The sequence below is a fragment of the Acromyrmex echinatior genome, chromosome 2 (genome assembly GCF_024713525.1).
Source record: "Acromyrmex echinatior isolate Ae372 chromosome 2, ASM2471352v2, whole genome shotgun sequence".
Lineage (NCBI taxonomy): Eukaryota > Metazoa > Arthropoda > Insecta > Hymenoptera > Formicidae > Acromyrmex > Acromyrmex echinatior.
The window spans coordinates 9,537,783-9,559,662 of NC_141853.1; the positions used below are offsets into that span (position 1 = coordinate 9,537,783).

General features: G+C 34.3%; 2 protein-coding genes and 2 long non-coding RNA genes across 7 annotated transcripts; 3 read left to right on the forward strand and 1 right to left on the reverse strand.

Moving 5' to 3' along the window:
* The first annotated feature begins 3,371 nt into the window (after positions 1 to 3,371).
* LOC147910473 (uncharacterized) lies at positions 3,372 to 5,553 on the forward strand. The gene is made up of 2 exons (XR_015544279.1): positions 3,372 to 3,728; positions 3,895 to 5,553. It is a non-coding gene; the product is annotated as an uncharacterized LOC147910473 (long non-coding RNA).
* Positions 5,554 to 6,906: 1,353 nt separating this feature from the next.
* On the forward strand, positions 6,907 to 16,427 carry LOC105147993 (uncharacterized). 4 transcript variants are annotated; one of them, XM_011059409.2, is made up of 10 exons: positions 6,907 to 7,174; positions 7,437 to 7,503; positions 10,342 to 10,799; positions 10,884 to 11,167; positions 11,729 to 12,940; positions 13,003 to 13,289; positions 14,169 to 14,258; positions 14,376 to 14,580; positions 14,690 to 14,791; positions 14,883 to 16,427. In XM_011059409.2, exons 1-10 carry the CDS (start codon positions 7,157 to 7,159, stop codon positions 15,220 to 15,222), a joined length of 3,063 nt encoding a protein of 1,020 aa, XP_011057711.1. In that variant the 5' UTR covers positions 6,907 to 7,156; the 3' UTR covers positions 15,223 to 16,427. The 4 variants fall into 4 exon arrangements, with proteins under 4 accessions (XP_011057711.1, XP_087259676.1, XP_011057707.1 ...); XM_087403550.1 differs by having other exon boundaries at positions 14,181 to 14,258; XM_011059405.2 differs by having other exon boundaries at positions 14,169 to 14,580.
* On the reverse strand, positions 7,947 to 10,330 carry LOC105147992 (uncharacterized). The gene is made up of 2 exons (XR_846364.2): positions 9,281 to 10,330; positions 7,947 to 8,028 (listed from the first exon to the last, which is right to left on the reverse strand). It is a non-coding gene; the product is annotated as an uncharacterized LOC105147992 (long non-coding RNA).
* Positions 16,428 to 19,613: 3,186 nt separating the features above from the next.
* Positions 19,614 to 21,804, forward strand: LOC105147995 (Uncharacterized protein C1orf198-like protein). Its single transcript, XM_011059411.2, has 3 exons — positions 19,614 to 19,970; positions 20,090 to 20,398; positions 20,472 to 21,804. Exons 2-3 carry the CDS (start codon positions 20,108 to 20,110, stop codon positions 21,048 to 21,050), a joined length of 870 nt encoding a protein of 289 aa, XP_011057713.2. The 5' UTR covers positions 19,614 to 19,970; positions 20,090 to 20,107; the 3' UTR covers positions 21,051 to 21,804.
* The last annotated feature ends 76 nt before the right edge of the window (positions 21,805 to 21,880 follow it).

The following is a 21,880-nucleotide window of genomic DNA, read 5'->3' on the forward strand; positions in this document are numbered from 1 at the left end:
AATTACTTGATTATAACTGATAATACATAAATATTAACATTGTACAACACTAATCAAATTCTTATATGACTTATAATATACGTATAACAATTATAATCACATATTTAAATTATAATACTTGATTGTAATACAGTTATATGATTACATTTGCAATAATCTTGTATCTGCTTTTATTTAATATTTTAAAAATATTTTTTTAACAATTCATTTTTAGACTTTTAGGTGTTGGAATTAATTCGTAGCGTTTTACAAGTGATGGGAAGTACTTTCATTAATGTATTTTTTAATGCTCATGTGAAATAAATAACATTCTTTCATTAAAAAACGCTACGAATTAATTCCAACACCTAATATATATGTTGCATATTATGATATATATAAATATTATTAGTACTTTTTAATATGATCATATGTTCCTTATGACGTATCTTTTTTTTAGAAAAAGACAACATAATATTTTATAATTATTAATCTATTATTGTCAATGAAAAAATAAAATATATTTTACGAGTTCATTATTGTAACATCGAAAAAAAAAAACAAAGTATTTCATTTATACGTTTAACGAGATTAACAAAAATTGGATCATGACTTTCTATACTTCACACAGGCTAAAAATAATTCGCAGCTTTGAATAGTAAATTGCTCGTCGAAGTTGGTCACCGATTATATAATTATGCTTAACGTAACCGAATGTAGCAAGTCAGCATCATCACGCAACAATTAAATAACGCATATTAGATACTTTTTCTTGATTACGCATCGATATTTTAATTTCATCTGTGAGCTTAATTTGAATAGAAACAGCTCGAAATTTGTTACGAGACAAAAAGATTATTTTCAAATAAAAATAATAATTAAAAATAATAATTATTCTTTTTATTATTATTAAGCAAAATCAATATATGTATATCAATATATTTTCTTTTCTTTACTTTGCAGCCGTGTTGATGTATTGTAATGTACGTTTTTATTGTAGCTGTATTTCACTGCCTATGTATGTCACAAATTATAATTAAATTTTTCTAATATAATTATTGTTATATTACTACTTTCAATTCATACATGAATCTGTACAATTTACAAACAGAAAAAGAAACAAGAAAATATTATCGTGAAAGGAAACGATTGTCAATTGGGCGATTAATCTCGCTGGTTCTGCACATAATTGCCCAACTGTTCCGTTCATGATACCAGAAATTTTCAATGCATCGAACGGTCGGTTGGCCTGCTGATTGGTTGGTTGCATCGTGTTGGTGATTATATCACATACACATTCGTGAGCAATTTGGCAACGTCGCTAAAGCTTCAGCCCTCCCCCCTTCCCTCACTCCGCCATGCCACGCCGGTAATGCCGGTACGACTGTGGTGCTTAGCAACCAGTGAGGTCAACAAACGAGGTCATGTTATATATTAACCTCGCCGCGAGAAAATATTACCGTACTGTTGATAAACTATTACCACGCTCGCATGTACTCTTAGCATGTTATAATTACCTTTCAAGTAATTATAATATCTGATGTCCATGCAGGAAAAAAATTAAAATATCAAAGAGAATTATTCATCATATGACTTGAGATAGGAGTAATATTTCTCTCAATATTACTTTTGCGTCGCAAAAAAATAATGTATGATATATCGAGCTTACAGAGTAAAAAGAAAACGTAGAAAAAAGAAAATATAATGAAATGTTGTAATTTTTTTAATAATTTTAATATTCAACGTGAAAAGAAATACTTTTTTCAGTCTTTTCCGTTCGTGAAAAAATGGCTATCGTTAAAAATTTTCATGCAATGTGATTCGAAAATATTTTAGATTTTTTTAAAGAAAAAACGTAAAATCCAAGATCACAAATAGTTTCTGCAGTAATGGATTTTAATAATACGTGCCTGTAATATGTGGCCTGTAAAGCAAAGTATATAAAAGAAAAATAAGATGAAGACAGCATCCTATACAAAGAAAAAGGAATTTATGAATTTGTATTATAACAATCCACAAGTTTATTGGTAGTAATAAATGGTTAGAAAGTTCTAGGATAGAGATGGATCTTTGGAGTAGATGCGGGATGAGAGGAAGAACCCGGGAGCGAAGAAATGGAAGCGAGGAGATGAAGGTATTCGAAGCAGTGGGGTAGGTCTCTCCCACATCCCCCACTACGTTCCCAAGCATTCGCTCTCTGTTGAGTCGGTCGTTTCTGCTGTTCCATCACGTAGGATGAGGACAAGCAAGCGTACCAGCAACAGCAGCGACCGATTGACCAGCAACAGCGACACAGGCGTAGTACGACCGTGGAAAATTCCACTATTTCTCCTCTGCCCTTCGCAGCAGGAGTGGAAGAGGGGAAGAGCTATTATTTTTATTGCGCGCTCTGCGGGCGCATTAACCTACGTTGCAGTTGAGTAATGTTAGCTTGTACTCGGTTATTGCCGTTGGCTATACAAGCCAACATGCACCTACATACTGTGGCTATATATTTATGTTATTATGCCGTATATACAGCGCGTTACCTCACGTGATTATTCAGAAACTGGAATACAATATACGTATTATGTCATATTTAAATATTGAATGCAAATGTTTGATATAATTTATACGACTAAGTTAGTAATGGTCATATTATTCTGCTTTTGCAGCAAGCTATTAATATTCATTGAATATTTTTATATTATATTCCCTTATAATAAAGCAGACATTATAGAGTTTGTAACAGCTGTGTATGTGTGAAATGAAAAATTTTTTCCACTACATTCATTTTATTCATATTTTCTTCTATAATAACAAGAAAGTTTAATTTATTTTTAATAAGTTTGTCCAGATTCAGATAATAGAGTTTTAAAATATTATTACATAATTTATGTTTAAATTTGCACATTAATATTGATAATGAATACAAATTACAACCTCTATATTACACACGGTATTATGATAAGCTCGAACAAATTGTGAGATACAGTAATGAGTCTCGTAATTACAAATAACGAAACGTCGAGAATTCACATGTCTTCCTTTCTCTTTATTCGAGGGACGTAACTTGAACAAAACTCATCAAGAAGAAATCGAGCTTAAAATATTGTGCGCAACTGTGGTAAAATCGGTTTGAGGGGAAGTAACAGAGGGAAATGGTGGGTCAATGTACGTTATACGAAGCGTCTTCCATCTCTTTTTCCTTCATCCTTTATTTCCCTCTCACTCCTTTCCCCCAGTCACAATCTCCTCTTCCACCTCTCTTTTCCTCCCACTTCTCATGCCAAAGTTACGCCGCTACTATATCGTGATAATCTTGCCTGCTCCATAAAGGGGATTACCTTCTCTGCGCCAAACTAACGCAGTCATTGCTCATAGTATGGAGTTTCTACTAGCGGTAGAACGGAAGTGGCGAAGAGTGGGGGATGGGAGGGATCGATAATCAAGTATTTCTCGGAATGTAAATACTAGTGGCAACCGGGTGCATATTTGACCACCCAATTGTATGCATACAGCTTTACAGCGCAGAATCGCAGCAACGTCTGACTGGTTGATTACACCGCTTTGATTAACTTTTAAATATTTATTATTGTATTAACAGACAAAAAGCATCAGACTATTTTCATATCATTGTCATAATGTAAAACAAATGAGCGAACAAATAATATGACTAATAATTTTTGTATACAATTAAGTGCAATTGTAGACGATGAGCGAAGCGTTGCGACTGGAGGTGGTCTCTCTTTGACAGACTTCTATTCACTGTAAGTGATGACGTCATTAAGTTGATTAGCTTAACAAAGGGCGCACAAAATATTTAGTTAAAGGTTATTTTTAAGCTGTGTAACTATAATTCTAAAAATATATACTTGGTTCCATTTTGAACAGTTTTACACGCAAACGCGTCGTATTTCTTTTCTTCTGTTTCAGGGAAACATGGCATACAAATAGTTCAGATCTCAATTATTCTACTGATTCCCAAAGTTTTTGTCTGAAGTCTGTCGAGTTAAAAAGAGCTAATCCCCAAAAAGAGGAACGTTCTAAAAATAAAATCCAGGTATTGTGCTGCATGAAGTCTGGGACCGAGGTTCGTTACGATCAATAGATGGCAGATTCGGCCGTTTTCGACAGGTTCCGTTAAGTTCCCCTACTATATTCGTCCTCATCGACCTCTAACCATTACCGGCCACGCCTTGCTCACGTGAATTCCACAAGCTAAACTGATTATTCAGGATACAATTACACTATTTGTGCACTATAGATTTCCCTCTTCAAATTAACTTTTGGAAAAAATATGGCTCGCTTATCTTTTCAGTTTGTATACATTCATTTTTAATAAGATATCAATTTTTCTCTCGAATAAAATATTTTTTAAACAAATATTTCAAACGAAAATTTTAGAATTTTAAACGAGTAATGTAGTACATAATGCAATTTTTTTAATTATATTTTGTAAAATATCAATGCAATCAATATTTTATAAAATAGAAACGTTTAATTTTCCTGTTTAATACAATTTCTATCATTAAATTATTCTGCAAATAAAAATTTAAATATGAAGTTACAAAATTAATAGATAGGGGATATTTTTTATATGATAAAATATGAAAAGTAATCGATTTTTTAACAATTTTCATATTTTATTATATACAAAATAACTAGAAAAATGAAATTGTATGAAAAAGTTATATAGCTTCATTTTTTTTTATTTGAATGTATCTCACAAAAACACGTTATAAAAAATTTGCATGCGTATACTATCCTAAAATTGTAAAATTTATATTTGATATTTCAGAAATTTATTTTTTCAGGAATTTATTTCGAGACAAAAATCGATATATTTAAAATGAATCAGCCTGTATATATATGTATATATATATATATATATATATATATATATCTGATGTTTGTGTATGCATATATATATATATGTATGCATGCACAAACATCAGATATATTCTATGACTGTATTATAAATACAATTGATTATTCATATTATGCATATATGAACTTCTCAGACATTAAATACCGTAATCAGTATTCTTGAAATAAAAAAATAAGGAAACTTAGCAAAGTTATAAATTAATCACGCTACTCTTAAGATTAGCTTTGATAAGATTAAAAGTTTCACATAAAGTCGAGTAGAGTTAACTTAAATTGATTGTATTAAAAGAGAAATATATTTTACGCGATAATAAATTATACTTTATACAAGATGAAACCAACTGCGAGAAATTTAATTACAGTAAAGAGTAAAGTACGACGCATCTCCATCATGACGGTATGTTGCCAGCTTTGAGTCGCATAGGCTGGTTGGTATTTCCGACACGGACTGTATGGATCAATGTCATAACGACTACGTGATAATATGTCATAACAAAAGAAACAGGTGCAGTTTTAATTTCCAGGGAACCAGAAGAACAATCGCGAAATTATGGATATAAATCGTCAGCGGTGCTTTTAAGTACAATGGATGACAGACGGCAATTGGACAGTTGGCGTTGACGGTTTTGCTGGGGAATTGCATGGAATGAGGGATTCAGTTGAAAGCCACGGGCATTTGGTGGTACGAGTGCGAGCGAGAAAGAAGAGAGGAATGGTGGAGAAGGAGGAGGAAAGGGAAAGAGGAACGAGTAGGATAAAAGGAAACTTGGTGGAAGAGGGTAGCGAAGACGAAGGGAGGGGAGAATGGTAGGAAAAGCGGGAGAATGGTAGGAAATGCGCAGAAAGGGGACGACTGGCACAGAATAGTTTAACAGGTTGTGGTTACGAGTGTTCGCTGTCTCCCATTGGTTCCCCACCCGTACTTGAGTACACGTTAGGTTAACTTAATTTTCATTCGTGCTCCCACCACTACCGCTTTCTCCCTTTTCGCGTCGCCCTTCCTTTTTCTTAGCATCATCTCCTTCTATTTGTTATTATCCGTTCGTCCGCTTGCCTTGGACTGCCTCACTGACCGCCGTCACGTCGAAATACTTTTTATATTTGCTGGGTTCCTTGCGAAAGATCTGAACACTGATGCATCATACACGTGCGTAAGTATACATCACGCATATGTACATGTAAAAGCATAACAAGAACCTCCCTCCCCCTCCCCGACGCGGCAAGAGCAAGTAGAAGAGAGGAGGGGAGGGAGCAGCAAGAGAACAAGAGAAAGAGAGAGAAGGGGAGGGGGGGGGGAAGATAGGGAGGAATATTGGATGGTGGGAGATAGGAGGGGAGGGAGAGTAATAATCCCGCCGTCTGGAACGGCAAACGGCGCACGCTACCTCACGAGCGCGCGCGCGCGCGCGTCTTTACAAAACGACGTATCTGAAAAACTCTGAACTCGTCCTCAACAATTCATACAAGAGTTAATTATCCTGCCGCTCGTGCGCGATCGACGTCACCTACATCTTTTGCTACTACCCCCCATATCGGGTACCTCGGTACTAATAATAAACTTCAGACTGGACGCGGAACAGGGCGACGGATCATAGCCGTGGCTGCCGCCGGGGAATGCACATCACGTCACTGATCCCGTTTGAACTGTTTGAAGCGAAAACGAGTGTAGTAGTGCCGTGTATACACGGACCGACCACAGAAGTGATCATGTCATGATACCGTCGCGTCATGTCGTAATCATGTGTAAGAGAAAATTTACTCACGAGCAAAAGCGCGGGAGTAATCGTATTCGCGTGACGGCATCTAGGCAAGGAAGATCGATCACTTTTTTTCTTTTATGTTGATCCGCAGCTGCGACGCGGCTGTGGTCCGTGCGACGAAATGAGAGGTCTCGATTCTCTCTCTCTTTCTCTCTCTCTCTCAGTTCTCACACCCGCTGTCTCCCGCCGAATGCGCCAAGAAAGCGCGCGTAATTAATTGACTTTACCTACCGTTGAACATTGTTTGCGTTTACCGATTCGAAAGGTTATTAAAGAAATGTCAAGTCGCCGGTGTCGCGTATAGTTTATCTCAATCTTCTTCTTGTGCTCCGGTTTGTTATGAATCCAACGCGGTCATTCGTGCGGCTACCGAAAGACCGCCCGCTTCTCGAATTGGGGATTCAATTGAGAATAATCACCAAATTTCGGGTTTCAATGAGAGCAACCGGTGATAGTGCGCGCGTATTAGTATTGGCCAATAATCGCTGATAGTACGCGATGTTCGTGCCGATTATAGCGTCCGAGATTGTTCACCCAAGGATAAGCCGATGTTGACAACAATGTCTGTAAGTATAAAGCTTGCCGCAGTATACAAACGCGTTACTTGCGAGAAAACTAAATAGGAAAATTGCAAATCGTTATAAAACCTCTCGCTATAAAGCGAGACTTTAACTACCTGCGTGCCTGTTTATATTTAATAAACTTGTGCAGATTTGATGTAATCGGATGTTGTATAAAAATTTTCCGTCTGCTCGATAAAACTCCGAGTATTGCTTATTTATTCGCAGATTGCGAAAATGAATAATCCGATTGTATCACGATTTTCAGGAATTTAAATTTTCTGCAAAAAATAAGATGTATGAGGACGGCGCTGTGGAGCTGTTGCAAAATTTCGGTACGTGTTTTGTATAACAATAATCAGTTGTAACATAGACTAATACTAATTCTATAAAGTATAATTCTGTACAGACTGACATATAAATATGAAACACCATATTCTTATGTCAAATTTTGAATAATTATAATATTTTTGAAAGATTCCAACTTTAAAAAATTTAAATATTAAAATATTTATATTTATATAATATTATATATAAGTACATATGATACTTTCTTTTTAATTTAAATCTTATAATTATTACTAGCTACTTAAATGAATTCATTATTGCTTAATTTAAATATATATTCAAAATTTCATATTTAACAAATCAAAATTATCCGTAATAGTGAATTTTTTGATCATATTATTATCAATATCACTGTTATTCTTTTTGCAAAATTTATCTTCTCCATTGAAGTGAACTTAAGCCTGAAGTTAACTTTATGTATTATATATACTTGCTGTTTTTAACTTTGCTTCTGCTTCTTATCTGGAGATGAATCCTCCTAATATTCATTCTACGTTTTTAATAATGAAAATCTGCAATGAGAAACAATTTATATCTATCTTATCTTATAGATGTGCTGATAAATGTGTATATGGATATTACAATTGTCTTGATATTTCTCTTTATTTTAAATTATTGAAAAGAAAAAAAATTATTTTCCCTCAGTTTCTGATCAACATTATCTTCTCATGATTTTTTAATGGTATTATACTTTATAATGTTCATGAGTATTACTCTATATTACTCTGTGTTATTTTGCGAACTATTATAATTTTGTGACAAACTTTTATAACTGTCGGATTAGCAATGTATCCCCGTTTCTATTGTTTTGCACAAAGAAGTTCTATGTATCTCCTATTATCATCTCGTGTTATATGTATTTCCTTCTAAATGTTATAAAGTGATGATTATTTCATTATGAAAGACACGATCCAATAAATAATTATGAATTACAACTATCAACAGCTACAGCGTCTGATCTCGTTGTGCAAGTATCCGAGCGCTTTTCAGCAACATTTTTTTTTCTTTCACATTAATTGTCTCTTATTTTTTTATCAATCAAGATTAATATCTTAATATACATTTATGATGTATACATCTCTGATAAAACATTTCATAAATATTGTTACGTACATGACTTGGTGCATTTATACATATTAACGAGCATTAGGGTCATATTCTTTTATAAATAGAACTTTTATAAATCTTCGTTTGACAGGAACGTGTGCGAAAGTTACTCGAGTAAAACGCCGGTCATTTCGGCGTCGACCGTATAGGTTAGGAATTCACGCGGCAAGAAGGACGCGCATAATCATATCGGGCAATGAATTTCCATGACGAACACGTTCCATCGCGACTCTGCTTTTACTCCTCGTCGACAGAGAACAGATTCTCTCGCTTACCTCGCCGACGAAGACGACGTTGCCGAGCAACGAGACACCGCCGCTCGTCCGTCGCATTCTTTCGCGTTAACGGATTACCTAAGTGCGTCGCCTCTTATTTTCCACTTCCTACATGTTCAAAACGTTTCGAAACAACGTGACGAACGTTCCTTAGTTTATTAGTGATCTGTTTCCTGTTCCTGCACTGTTACTGCAGGTCTAAAAGTCTCTTTCTCCCTTTCGATAAATATCAAACATGTACCTGTTTCTTTAAATTTCAAAAGTGTACACTGGTTCAGCTACAGAAAACAGACCTTAGTATTTTCGTTCGCATCCCGAAGTCTTTGTTTTTTTTTGTGTGTGTTTTCTTTAAAATGAACACGCAAAACCCGTTCTTTTGTACCTCGGACGAACTTGAAGTTCCTTTATCTCCGTTCCTTTGTGTTCCCTCTCGAATCTTAAGATAAGTCGGGATGAGCGATCGATTAATGATTCACAGTTGAAAGGTTGAAAACTCGGTCGTTCGCAGAGTTCGGTCGGCGAGGGAAATGGGAATTGGAGACATTGAAGTGTTCCAAGTGTTCTACGAGCACTTTTCCGGAGTGCTTTCGGAACTCGCCACAGCTCGGTGTCATGATAGACGTCGCCGCGTCGCCGGACCGACCAATCGGTGGCGGGAAATCGCGCGCCGATACGAAAGCGGCCAATGCGGCGCGCGCTTTAGCCGCGTATCGATTGGCGAGTCGTGTTTTCAATTCTCGGCCGAGAGTAGCAATTATTCTTCGGCGTCAGCCATTTTGCGCGAGTAGTGGCGAGTATCGTATCGCCGATTCCTGCCGCGCGTATAGATCGCGCGCGTCGATTTGTTTACGCGGTCTCTCCATGTAAATAAATATGTATATACGTATGTAACCGGTATATCGTAACTGCGTGAACCGCGTCTCCCCCACATTCTGTGTAGGACGTGGTGTTAACTATGTGAACGCGCGCTCGCGCATAACCGAGTCAAGTCGAGGCAGAACCTCGGTGAACCTCGGCGAAGGAACAACTGGTTTTAGTTTAACGTTGATGAAGGAAAGCGCGGTAAATCACAAGTGGCTCACCGACGACGTTTCGTGACCAGAGTGACCATTTAGAGATAGATCTCTTTAGTGGTGTGACATCTCAGGTACGTTTGTTACCTGAATTCACTCTTTCTCTCTCTCTCTCTCGCTCTAGTTCTCTTCTGTTTCTTCCGTGCGTTCATCTCTTTCTCTCTCACTCTTTCTCTCCCTACCCCACTCGCAGAAACGATGTAACTTCTGCGCACCAACAAACTTTCTGACGTATACGTGAGCGCGAACAATGTGTGTGCACGCGGTGTAATGAGATTATGAGATATATAGGCGCGAATACGACACGGGAAGATGTAACCTTCTCGTCAGGGAAGATATAGTGACCGGGACCTCATGCGTTCTGTTTCAGACGTTAGCGAGGACACTCCCAACTTGTCGAACGACAGCTTAAACGATCAGCACTTGCTTTTGGATTGTGACATTTGCGGTGAGCGTTTTACCTCGAAGAAACCGCTGCGTGTCCACATCAACACTCATCTGAGGAAACTCCGTATTGTCCTCAAGAGGGTAGCGAATCCGAAAGTGGTGAAGGTGAAAAAGGAAACGTACTGGCTGGATCCAGAGAAGACCGGTTTATTGAAGTTGACCCTGAAGAAACAAAACGTAGCTGCCGAATCCTTGAAACTTACCTTGAAGAAGTCCTCGGAATCGGAAGATTTCACTGTAGTGAACAATAACTGTTATCCTGTTATTCAGTACTATCAACAGAGAGACGTGGCAGGTGCTAAGGAAAATGATCCAAGAGGTGATAAGGCAGCGGAGAACTCAATCAACGAACCTTTCGAAAACGTGATGGTGGACCAACAAGTGAGTTCTTTCTTTGTAAACTGTCTGATGTCGAGTTTGAAGAATTTTTTTTTTATTTGTGTTGTGTTTGTGTTCTCTTTGTAGGATGATTACGACAATGTCAAGTTGGATACCGACCATCAAAATCCTCTGGAAGATAATGAAAGACCGTCCACAGATATCAATGAGAGCGACTCTGATGTAGGGAGTGATATGGCAAATCCATCTGAGAAGGACGATCAAAATGTCGATGATACACCAAATACCGATAACTGTGACAGTTCTGAAAAAAGGCTTTCAGAATCTGAAGATCATGAGGATACAGACACTTTGGAAGCGACATGCAGAGAAACTATTGAAAATTTGAAAAAACTCGGTGAACAATCAAGGTAAGTTCATGGATATATAATTATATAATAATATTGGATATTAATAAATATTACATTATTGTTATTATCAGATTATCATTACATTGCTTATTTACTATAACATGACTAAGAAATTGTCATTTTAAAGTTGTTTACAAAAAGGAACAGAAACAAAAACAAAATAAGAAAGAATATTTATTCCTCTGTTATCAGTTATTACATTAAAGTTATTAAATTATAAATTTCAAAACTTATGTATTGTATGACTGAATGATAAAAAAGTTATAATGTATATATGATTTAAGATGAAAATGTCAGGATAGAATCAAAGAGAAAGCGTAAAACTTAATTTGTTTGAATTGTTGTAAAGCTTGCTTAATAATAAATTTTTAACTCGTGCAAATATGTGATAGCCTTCACATTCACTCTGTTTACACAAATTTTTATGCTGCAACTATCAGATATTTTCATATCATAATACAAGTATAATATTTTTTTCATGTAATGACTACTAAAGACGAAAGAAATTTACAATGTATAAACGTTCAAATCAAATGCAGTCTAAATTTAGTTTCTTTATAGTTCCAGATCGGCTAGTCAACTAATTGACAATTCGTCAGTAGAAGAAGAAGACGACAGAAGTGAATCTAATATAATACATAATCTTGAACAGAATCCTTCCATCAGCATTAATCCAAAGTCTTTCACATTTCCTAATCATGCAACTGAACGCACTCCGGTATGCAATAATGAAGATAAGAATAGAGAATCGACTGATGCATCGCAAACACAAAATTTCAACTGGAATCAACTATCTGATTTATCAAATAAGAGCAATGAAGACTTCAATAAGGAAGATAGTGAACAACAGGATACTTGCAACGATGCTAACATGGATAATGCTGGATCGATTTTGCAAAGCTTTCTCATTGAACATCAGAGGCGCAATCCAAATGAAGTGTCGTTGTCAAACAATATGTCATCTAGCGAAACAGCAGAGTACGTGCCCCTTGAAAAATTAGCGGAAACTGTCAACACATGTCGTGTTTGTAATGAAAAATTCAAAGACATTGCCCATCTAGATGAACACCGTAGTAAAGCCGGTCATTATCAATGTAATATACCAGAATGCACCAATCTCATCTTCCACTCTATGGTGGAGGTATCGATACATCGAGCACAGGTACATGGTACCCCACTCTCGCCGAACGTGAGCCAACTATCGCCTCATCATTTGCCGTCGAACGCAAATACATCACACTTGGGCCAAGCCACACATTCGCCTCATGCCGTTTCTGCCCCGTCCATAGAGGTATCGTCAACGAATGGTCCGCATCCACTCAGTAGGACTTCGCCCTTAACGTCGCCACATCAGACGCATTCACCGACATTTAATGCGGCTGTGGCAGCAGCGGCAACAGGCGGTGCTACTAGCCAACAAATGCAAATACCGCCGGTAAACTTTGAACAACTACCACCACCCGTACAGCAACTGGCCCAGCAAGTGCAGCGTATGCCTCTTCCACAGACGCAAATGCCCCCTAGTCTTCCTCCAGGAGCCAACACAATGATACCTGCACCAAATTATTTTGTACAACCACCAGGACGACCACCACTGTATAGAGTACCTGGACCACAAGGAATACATTATCCACCCCATATGACGCATTTGTATCAATATCCTCCTGGTCCATATCCTCAAATACCTGCACCTCCTCCACAAATGCATCCCCAAATACCCCAACAAGTTCCACGGGGACGGTATCCGTCGGCATCTGTTGTTCAAAATAGCAGGTAAGCGTAAACCTTGCATACAGACGCGAGCATTTTCATTAGGTGGTATCTTTAACTTTCAGGGCACCGAGGTTACCACAAACCACGGGTCCAGTTCCTCGTCAGCGCATGAAAAGGCCTTTGCAACCTATAACGCAACAAAATAACGCTTCTGCAAAACAGAGGCGAATGGATGTTCTATTACCTGATAGAAATGAAGATGCAGACTGCCATGTCATAGCTCAACAGAAAAGAAATGATGGACTACCTGTTATTCAAAATGTTCAAGGAGCTACCACGCAACAAACTAATAGAAATGATTCTACGATACATCTCACAGATTCAATCACTTTAAGTGTTCGGCAACCTGGTAGGTTTAACATGTCATAAGAATAAGAAATCAATCGTTTCAAGTTTTCTTACTGCTTACATTTTTTTATGTGCCTGTGTAAAGTGCCTCTTCTATGAAATTTGGTTTCTATGATTTCGTCTAATAATTTTTTCAGTTGCTTTTATGCAAACAAAATAAATACAATTTATTTACAATAATTGCATTTAGTAGAAAAAAATAGCGTTACAACTATTGTAAAATTCTTTAATATGATTGGTTCTTATCCTTAGTTCCTCACTGTATCTAAATATATAAAGTGTCGTCTTATAATGAATAGTAGCAGTAGAGGCTGTAGACACGTCGGAAGTAAACTGATTTTCAACCTAGCTAGAAATGGTTGATCGATCAACGTCAAATCGATGCTGATTCAACGTTGTTAATTCGATATTGATCAATCAATCACTTGTAGCTGGGGATGTAATAGAGCGTAGAGTAAGTCCGTAAGCGAAATGGTTGAAATCTATTTCGCTTACGGACTTACTCTACGCCCTATTACATCCCCAGCTACAAGTGATTGATCGATCAATATTGAATTAATGTCGAGTTGAATTGACGTTGAATTAACATCGATTTGACGTCGAGCCTCTACTGCTACTGTTCATTGTAGACGACGCATAAATCAATCGATTGAAAATTCTTATGACAGTTGCTATTATTTCTGCTGAAGCTAATTTTGACATTTTATTTTGATGAGCTAATGCTTTGTCTGCTATTTACTTTCCGTTTATTTTATTTTGTTGCATATATATGCTGCAGTTGTATAAAAAATATGGATCTTTCAAAGAGAATTGTTATATTATTATATTCGCAGAAGGGGTGCATTACAGTAAAATAGCATTGTCTTTTACTAATCTGAAGGTTCCATCCCAGCTCAAGTCCAGAACACGTCGAACCCGGGAGGAAAGAAATCCGATGCCAAGGCGGTGGCGAATGTCCTCGCGGCTCGAGGTATAACCGTTACTCCAGCTGCAAATAAAAATAAGACAAGTGAACAAAACAAACAGCAAATACCTTCCCAGCAGCAGCAGAGGCCATCACCTTCACAGCAGCCTTTAAATGTTACAGCGCTCAATCTGAATTCTGCTATTTCTATCATACCAACTAGTTCACAAAGAAAGCAACAAGAAGGGCAGTTTGCTGTTCCACAAAACAAGCAAAACAAATCGCCAATCAATGACCAAGTCGAGCGACCTCCAAGACCACCAACAGTGGATCTAACGCAGGATACTCCACCGCAGATGCCAATAGTTAGACGTGGTCGACCGCCTAGGTGAGAATTGTCTATATCATCGCTTGCATGTTATTCTTATACAATTGTGCCATTAGATTTACTAATCGTACTAATTAACACAATAAGACACAATATTTATCTTTTCTAGAGCATTATTAACGTGTCAGGTATGTGATAAGAATTTTCAAAATCAAGATATGTTGACGCAGCATATGGCAACTCATCGAACGACCAGCAAATTGCTTCACAGGTGAGTTATAATTATCTCGCTCGTGAGTTTTATTTTTCTTTAAATAGTAACACATATGAGAATAGAACTGATCGATCTCTTTCTTTTTAAGGTGTAACCTTTGTCCAGCTCAATATCCCACAGTTCAGGCGTTGACAACGCACAAACAGACTTACCACAAGGAAGTTGATACCGTGGCACAAAACGGAGGCACGGAATTGGCTTTGCCTGTCGTGGATTTAAAGTCGCCACATGTCTTAAATCGTTTGGCGAACTTGGGGATTCAAAATTACATACCCTTGTCGCAGTTAAGTGCTCAAACCGGTGGTTACTTCGGCTTACCGATAATTACAATAGACGGTGCGAGAAATACAAGCAGTTGCAATCTGGGTGCGCTTGGTGCTACCTCTATATTAAGTCTCGGTCCTCTTAAACATATATCGAATGGGTAATTCGACAAATTCGCATTCGGCCTATTTTACGTGTGCAATCACACTTTCCCTTGGTTATTATTCTTCTACTAAAGTTGTTTTACTTGTTACTGTATTGTCAATGACCATGACACACGACATGTCTTGATTTCTGAAGAGAAAACCGTGATATAGTTTAAGTAAAGTCGTCATATAATTGCGACATTTTTATATATAAAGAATATATTATTGTGATATACACAATGTTCTTTATATGAGAAATGCGAGATTTATTTGTGAATTTTTTTATCTTATGAAAAGAAAATCGTTGACGGCTGACTTAGACATAAAATTTGTTAATTTATATTTATAGACTTAAAGCAATACAGTATTCTTCGCATAAAACTTTTCTGATTAAAATTATACCACATTTTGATAAACTAAGATTTTAAGGCCCAAATAATCTAGAAAATTAACCCTTTTGCTACAGCAGAGCACTAATCGAGGAAATGCTATCGTCGTACGGAAAAACCACAAGTTTTTTGTTTACTTTGCCGCGGATAAAATATTTATTTAAATTCATTACTTTGTGATAGTGCGACAGATTCTAAAATTATCTTAAATAATTTTTTTATTTGTTCTGTATAGACAAATACATATTTTGTGATCCAAACACACGTACAGTGTATTCCGAAATGTATTGATAGTACTAAAAAATCCATAGTTCACACTTAAGTTTTCAATATTATCATACATTTTGGAACATACCAAAATCATTTTTTTAAAGAAATCTTTAAGATATCTCAATATCTTCGATGTCTTGAACTTTTAAAAAATCTTTGAGACATGTTTTTTTAGCATACTTATTTGGAAACTTATTCTCATTTTAACTTTGCCCACGGTAGATAGTATCTGTTGTGCATTAAGGTTATGGCACACAAAAACTTAAGCAATAAAACATAAACAATTAAGAAATCAACATGTTGCTGCTACTTATGTTATTAACTTACAGTTCCTAACCGTGATTGGCCAATTCATTTACTGTTTACGTTTTTGTGTGTTATAACCCTTATAGTGGGTGTTCGTATGTAAGAATAGCTTAATACTCGGTGAATATGCAGAATATGCTCTGTGGCCATTCGTAGCTAAAGGATTAAAATACATACGGTATGTAATTACAAAAGGAAATCGTAAACTATGAATTATTTTGTATATTTTTTTTAATAAAGATATCAAAAATGGAAAAAGTTCTCTGCTAAACTTATATGTTCCATATATAAATTATTTAACAAAAAGTAATTGCTAAATAAGTTTTTCTTTGTTAACGCAATGCTTTAGCTTTAAGATATATCTAATAAAAAGTTTTACAATTTTCTGTCATTGAAAAATAACTACGACAGTATCAGAAATAAAAGGATTGGGTTGTACTACATAAAATTGTTGATATTTAATTAATTTGAAATTGAAATAAAATATTTCAATTATGATATTCATAGCTTGTAACACAATATCGAGCTTTATAATTTTCTTTAATCACATTAAATTGTTTTTTGTCTTCTTTATAGAAATAAGATAATTTTTTTAAAATAGTTAATATAAAATGAAAGAATTATAAATATTTTTTATATGGATTTCAAATTACAACGTAATATAAATAATACAATAACTCAAACAAATAGAAATATTAATACGATTCTTAAAGAGAACTCTGTTAGTGAAAGGACTATTCGATGATAATTGATACATTTCCTCAAAATCTCGAAAATGAATTTAGGTAGTCTCAAATCCTAAGCTTAACGATGCTTGTTTTGTTGGAATAAACTTGTTCTTTCTAAAATATAGTATTTTTATTTTGATCAATAAAAACAGCAATTTCTTATGGTACAACCTAATATATAACAAAATATTTTAAATGTGCAATATATGCGATAAACTATGCTGATGTACCTAATCAGACAGAATTATTTTGCCAGATAACAAAAAAATATTTAAAAAAATTATATCTAATATTGTTACACATCCATTTTAAAGAATTTATTTACTCTGACTGTTTGTTCAGAAGAAATTTGAGAATAGATTGAATACAAAATATTTTCACATTAAGAATGTATTTCTTTATAAAAATATAAAAAAATATTTATACAGAATATTAACATAAATTTCTGCATATTGAAATATGTGCATAAAGATTTTTCCAAAGATTTGAAAATCAAATATTTTTTAAATTTATATTACTTTTTTTTTAATCTGACGAATTTATTGATTTTTTAATCCTGATTTCAAAAAAATTTTTAATATATTCATAATAAAATATATTCTTTCATTGAACGGTTGAGATGGGTAGATACTTTTAGAAGAGATTATAATTATTGAAGCAAGCAGTTGGTACTGATGAAAAAATATCCGGAAATGTTTTCTTAAGAAAAGAAAGTTTTTATTTTGTAATTGATGAAATATCAAACTGCAACGTACTAAGTTGTACATAATTATACACTTTGTATAAAGAAAGACAAAAGTGATTAAAAATATATTCCTTTATACTTGAGATGTTTTATAAAAATATTAATATTATATGTGCATTATTATATGCAATCTTTATTTATTATCATTCCTATTAGTTACATGCAAATAAGTATTTTCATTCTTTACATATATCATTCTTTATATTAATTTATAAACTTTAAGTAATAGTCATCTGTCGAATTTATAGAAATGATCTATCATCGCGAGCGACTGATAATGAGATATTAAAATATTGTATATGTGTGTATGATAATAAAAGAATGTGTATGTATATATATATATGTATATATATATATATATATATATATATATATATATATATATATATATATGAATATTTCCGTCACAATCCGAATGTACAAGAAAAGTTGGGCATTGTATTGTTTATCTTCGTTTTTAAGCGGGACTCTTAAAATATATTTAAATAAATATATTTAAATGATTTTATTCCTTTGAATACAAAGCGAAATTCCAAGACGTTATTTAATCTCTCATTTTACATGTCTGCTGAGAACATTTTAGTTTCATTAGTACCTCTACGTGCAATTCTCGCCGTTAAAAAAAAAGAAAAATAATATAGACATGTTACTTTTTTCATTCGACTCTCTTATTGTAATTCCCTATCCAATAGCATTGTACAATCAAATTTGTCATTAACAATATAAGTAAGTCTGAAAAAAAATAGTCAACTATGAAAAAACTATATATACAAGATGTTTCAGATTTACCGTAGACTAATGACAGATTCCTGCTACTATTCTGTAACTTTTAACGACAATGTCGATATCATTACAGCGTCGTCACGCAGATAATTGATATGGTAAAGAAGCTGCGCAATGACACAGCGATATCGACACTGTTGTTATTAAAAATTACAGAATAGGTTTGCTGAGATTATTGTACTTATCCTGACAACACAGTTATATTGTATTGATGTATTCGAACTGACGAAACAGTTAACTCGCTTGGCAAGCAAAATACCGCATGACTATATAATAATCATATATAATAGTCGTTTTTACCTATCGTGGCTATGTAATTGGTTTTCTAATTCAGGCCAATATTGGGTATACATTGGTTTTCCAATATTGGAAAACTACGAGAATGGATTGAAATGAATTGAAGTGAATTCAGATTTTCAGAAATATTGATTCACGAATGTTAAAATGAATGCTTTTCAATCCTGAATACATTTTTATTCATATTTTATAAAAATTGTATGGAGCATATCTCTATGCCTTTCAATCTAAAAATAATATTAGCTTTTTCTATGCAAAATAACACAATTGTGAATACTGTTCCATTCAAAAATTTGAATAGGAAATACAGTTTTTCAATCCAATTGCATACAATTAAATTTAATTGAATCCAATTAAATCTAAAAAAAGTATTCGCTATATATATATATATATATATATAAAATACGTATTCGGATAGAAAAAAATTTCAATCCATTTTAATCCATTCTCGTTTGATGGATAATGTATAGCCAGTATTAAGTAGAGATTGGTTTTCCAATATTGGTCCAATATTGGAAAATCAATGTATAGCCAGAATAATATAAATTATAATTTTTTGCAAAAAAAGTTATAATTAATACCATAAATTATTGTAATCATTAAAAAGTAATCCTATAAATTATCAACATACAATTCTGCATTTTTTAATAATATTACGCTTTGTAGTTTTGAAGATATTTTCATTTTATAATTAAAAATTAAAAATATTACATGAACAATACTACGAAATAACATGAATTAGTCAATAGATTAGTCAACATTTATATTGATACTTAGAAAACAAACATAATAACAAAAACAAATATAAAAAAATTAATAAACGTAATAAATACTACAAATACTAAATTGTTAATTAGAAAAGGAAGATAAAATATGCTGTGCAGCTGATTGCTGCGATAAAGCAACTAGCAGTTTTTATTCAATATACATATTTGCTCGGCGAAAGCAGGATAGTTGCTCTGCCGGCTCGAATGTGTCCATTACTTTATTTCTAGAGAAGGCGCAAGCGCATAACAAGTTTTGCCATCATGGCTTCTACGGTCTCCCTAATTATCCTCAATTGACACGTTCGTTTCAGTGGTCGATACATTTTCTTGAATGTGATCTTCAACGATGATAGTTTACGTGTATTCGAGACTTACTTTCGTTAAATGTTTATCCAATTATCCTGTGATATAACGAAATAATTAATAATTATGTCGACATAATACGCTCACTCCTTTTGTTTATGTCATTATTAAAGCTTTAGTACGTATATCAGAATATAATTTTAACATTGCTTAGTCATAGATTTGTCTTTATGTTTTACACACAGTCTATAATCATGTTATGATCAATTTGACCATCAACAAATTTTTGTGCTTTAGTGCAACAGATGAAGAAGAATGAGCTCCAGCACTCTTACTGCAAGAGCAGAGGAATATTTTTTTAATATAAATCCTATAGCTCGAAGGATCGGTGAGGATATAACAGCAACGAAGGAGGCCTATGAAGGGCTATGGAGCACCTTGAGTACAGCGGAGCGCAATCAAGCCATCAACGAGACTATAATTCAGCCTGAGATAGCTTTAAAATATACCTTGAAGAAAATCGAGTTGACAAAGGAGTTACCTGAGTGGTATCCAAAACTGCGCATACAAACTGGAATGAAATATGTCATAGATGAAACCGGTTCAGTAAGTATGGTATTATCAATGTTTATGGAAAAAAATTAAATAACAAACTGATAACTTTTTCACTGTATTACAGACGTTACGATGGCGAGATGAACACTCCGCACCATTTTCATTTATGACTCAATCACAGATGAATCTTAGTCTGATAGATTCTAACGAAGATGTGAAATCTAGGTCAATGAGGACTCATTTTGGAGAATTATCTCATTTTTCTAGTCCTGTGAAGACACAAAGAAACAATTGCTCATTAAGCGATAACTATAATTCCCTACACCAAGTCAGTTATCCATCAGATTGTTACACCAGCGATTTATTTGAAAGCGATCAGTGCAGCGATTTACTGACAAATGAAATTGACAGCGAACACTCTGACAGTATATTTGTTAAATTGATCAACAAGACTTCTTTATTGAAGTTACAAAACAATGTCGAGGATGACTTGGAAAGTTTGGTGAGAGATTCCGATACGGACAAAAGTCAATCGAATACTTTAGTGGTGACATCACGAACGAAATCGAGCGATATAAACGAATCGACCGCTCTGTTAGAAACACCCAGTTCCTATAGTAGCTTTCAGTCATCCCAACTGAATCAAGAAGAGGAAGAGAGAAGCATACCAAAGACTGGATTTGAATTTCTCGATAATTGGTAAACTCATTCCAGAAAGAAATGATTGAATTATTCAAATATTCTTCTATTATATAAAAAATATTTCCATAAAGATATGTCCAAAGAATGTATGCAGCATATATCGTTGAAGATGCCTGGCTGTGTTCAGCAGAATGTTTATTCTGCAACTGTTGTAAGTTTTTTTCGCATTAATTGGATTATACTTTTAGATCTAGAGAAATAATTTTATCTCAAGAAAACTTCCAACAATTGCAAAATAAATATTCTGCTTGACGCAACCAATATATTAAATTATTCTATACGTTACATAAAAATATGCATGTGTGTTTTGTGTAAAAGTCAGAGTTTATACGTGAAGAGAGAAGGAATATTTTTTACAGTATAGCCTTTGATAAGATTTTTTTTATGTCTATATTTTGTAATGCCCTATTTTATTTGTGTTGCATACCATTTACATGACAGATGACTCAAAGAGTTAAACGAAGACTGAAAATTTCCAAAGATACGTTCCCAAAAGATTTAACTCTACTTAGATCTTGATAGATTATATCATATATCCTTTGGATATCGAATAATGTAGCCAGTTTAGATTTGTTACCTTTTTTATAGCATATTTTATAATATAAAAATATATATAATACGTGCTTATGAACAGATAGACATGTTTAATGCATTTCGCTAATCTGGTCACTATTTACAAGCAATAATTTATCTGTTGTAAAGATTTATGTAAACTGTCTTGTCGATTGTATATCAATATACGTATATCACATGAATACGCTATAACTTACTTCTCATACATACATACATATTCATAGTACACATATGCCTATAATATTAATTATATTATAA

What these genes read in the sequence shown, in the direction of transcription:
- LOC105147993 (XM_011059405.2), top strand. An exon ending in GGAGCTGTTGCAAAATTTCG is followed by an intron (nt 7,504 to 10,341) that starts GTACGTGTTTTG and finishes GTTCTGTTTCAG; the next exon opens with ACGTTAGCGAGGACACTCCC. An exon ending in ACCAGCAAATTGCTTCACAG is followed by an intron (nt 14,792 to 14,882) that starts GTGAGTTATAAT and finishes TTTCTTTTTAAG; the next exon opens with GTGTAACCTTTGTCCAGCTC.
- LOC105147995 (XM_011059411.2), top strand. Translation starts at nt 20,108, where the DNA reads ATGAGCTCCAGCACTCTTACTGCAAGAGCAGAGGAATATTTTTTTAAT. An exon ending in TCATAGATGAAACCGGTTCA is followed by an intron (nt 20,399 to 20,471) that starts GTAAGTATGGTA and finishes ACTGTATTACAG; the next exon opens with ACGTTACGATGGCGAGATGA.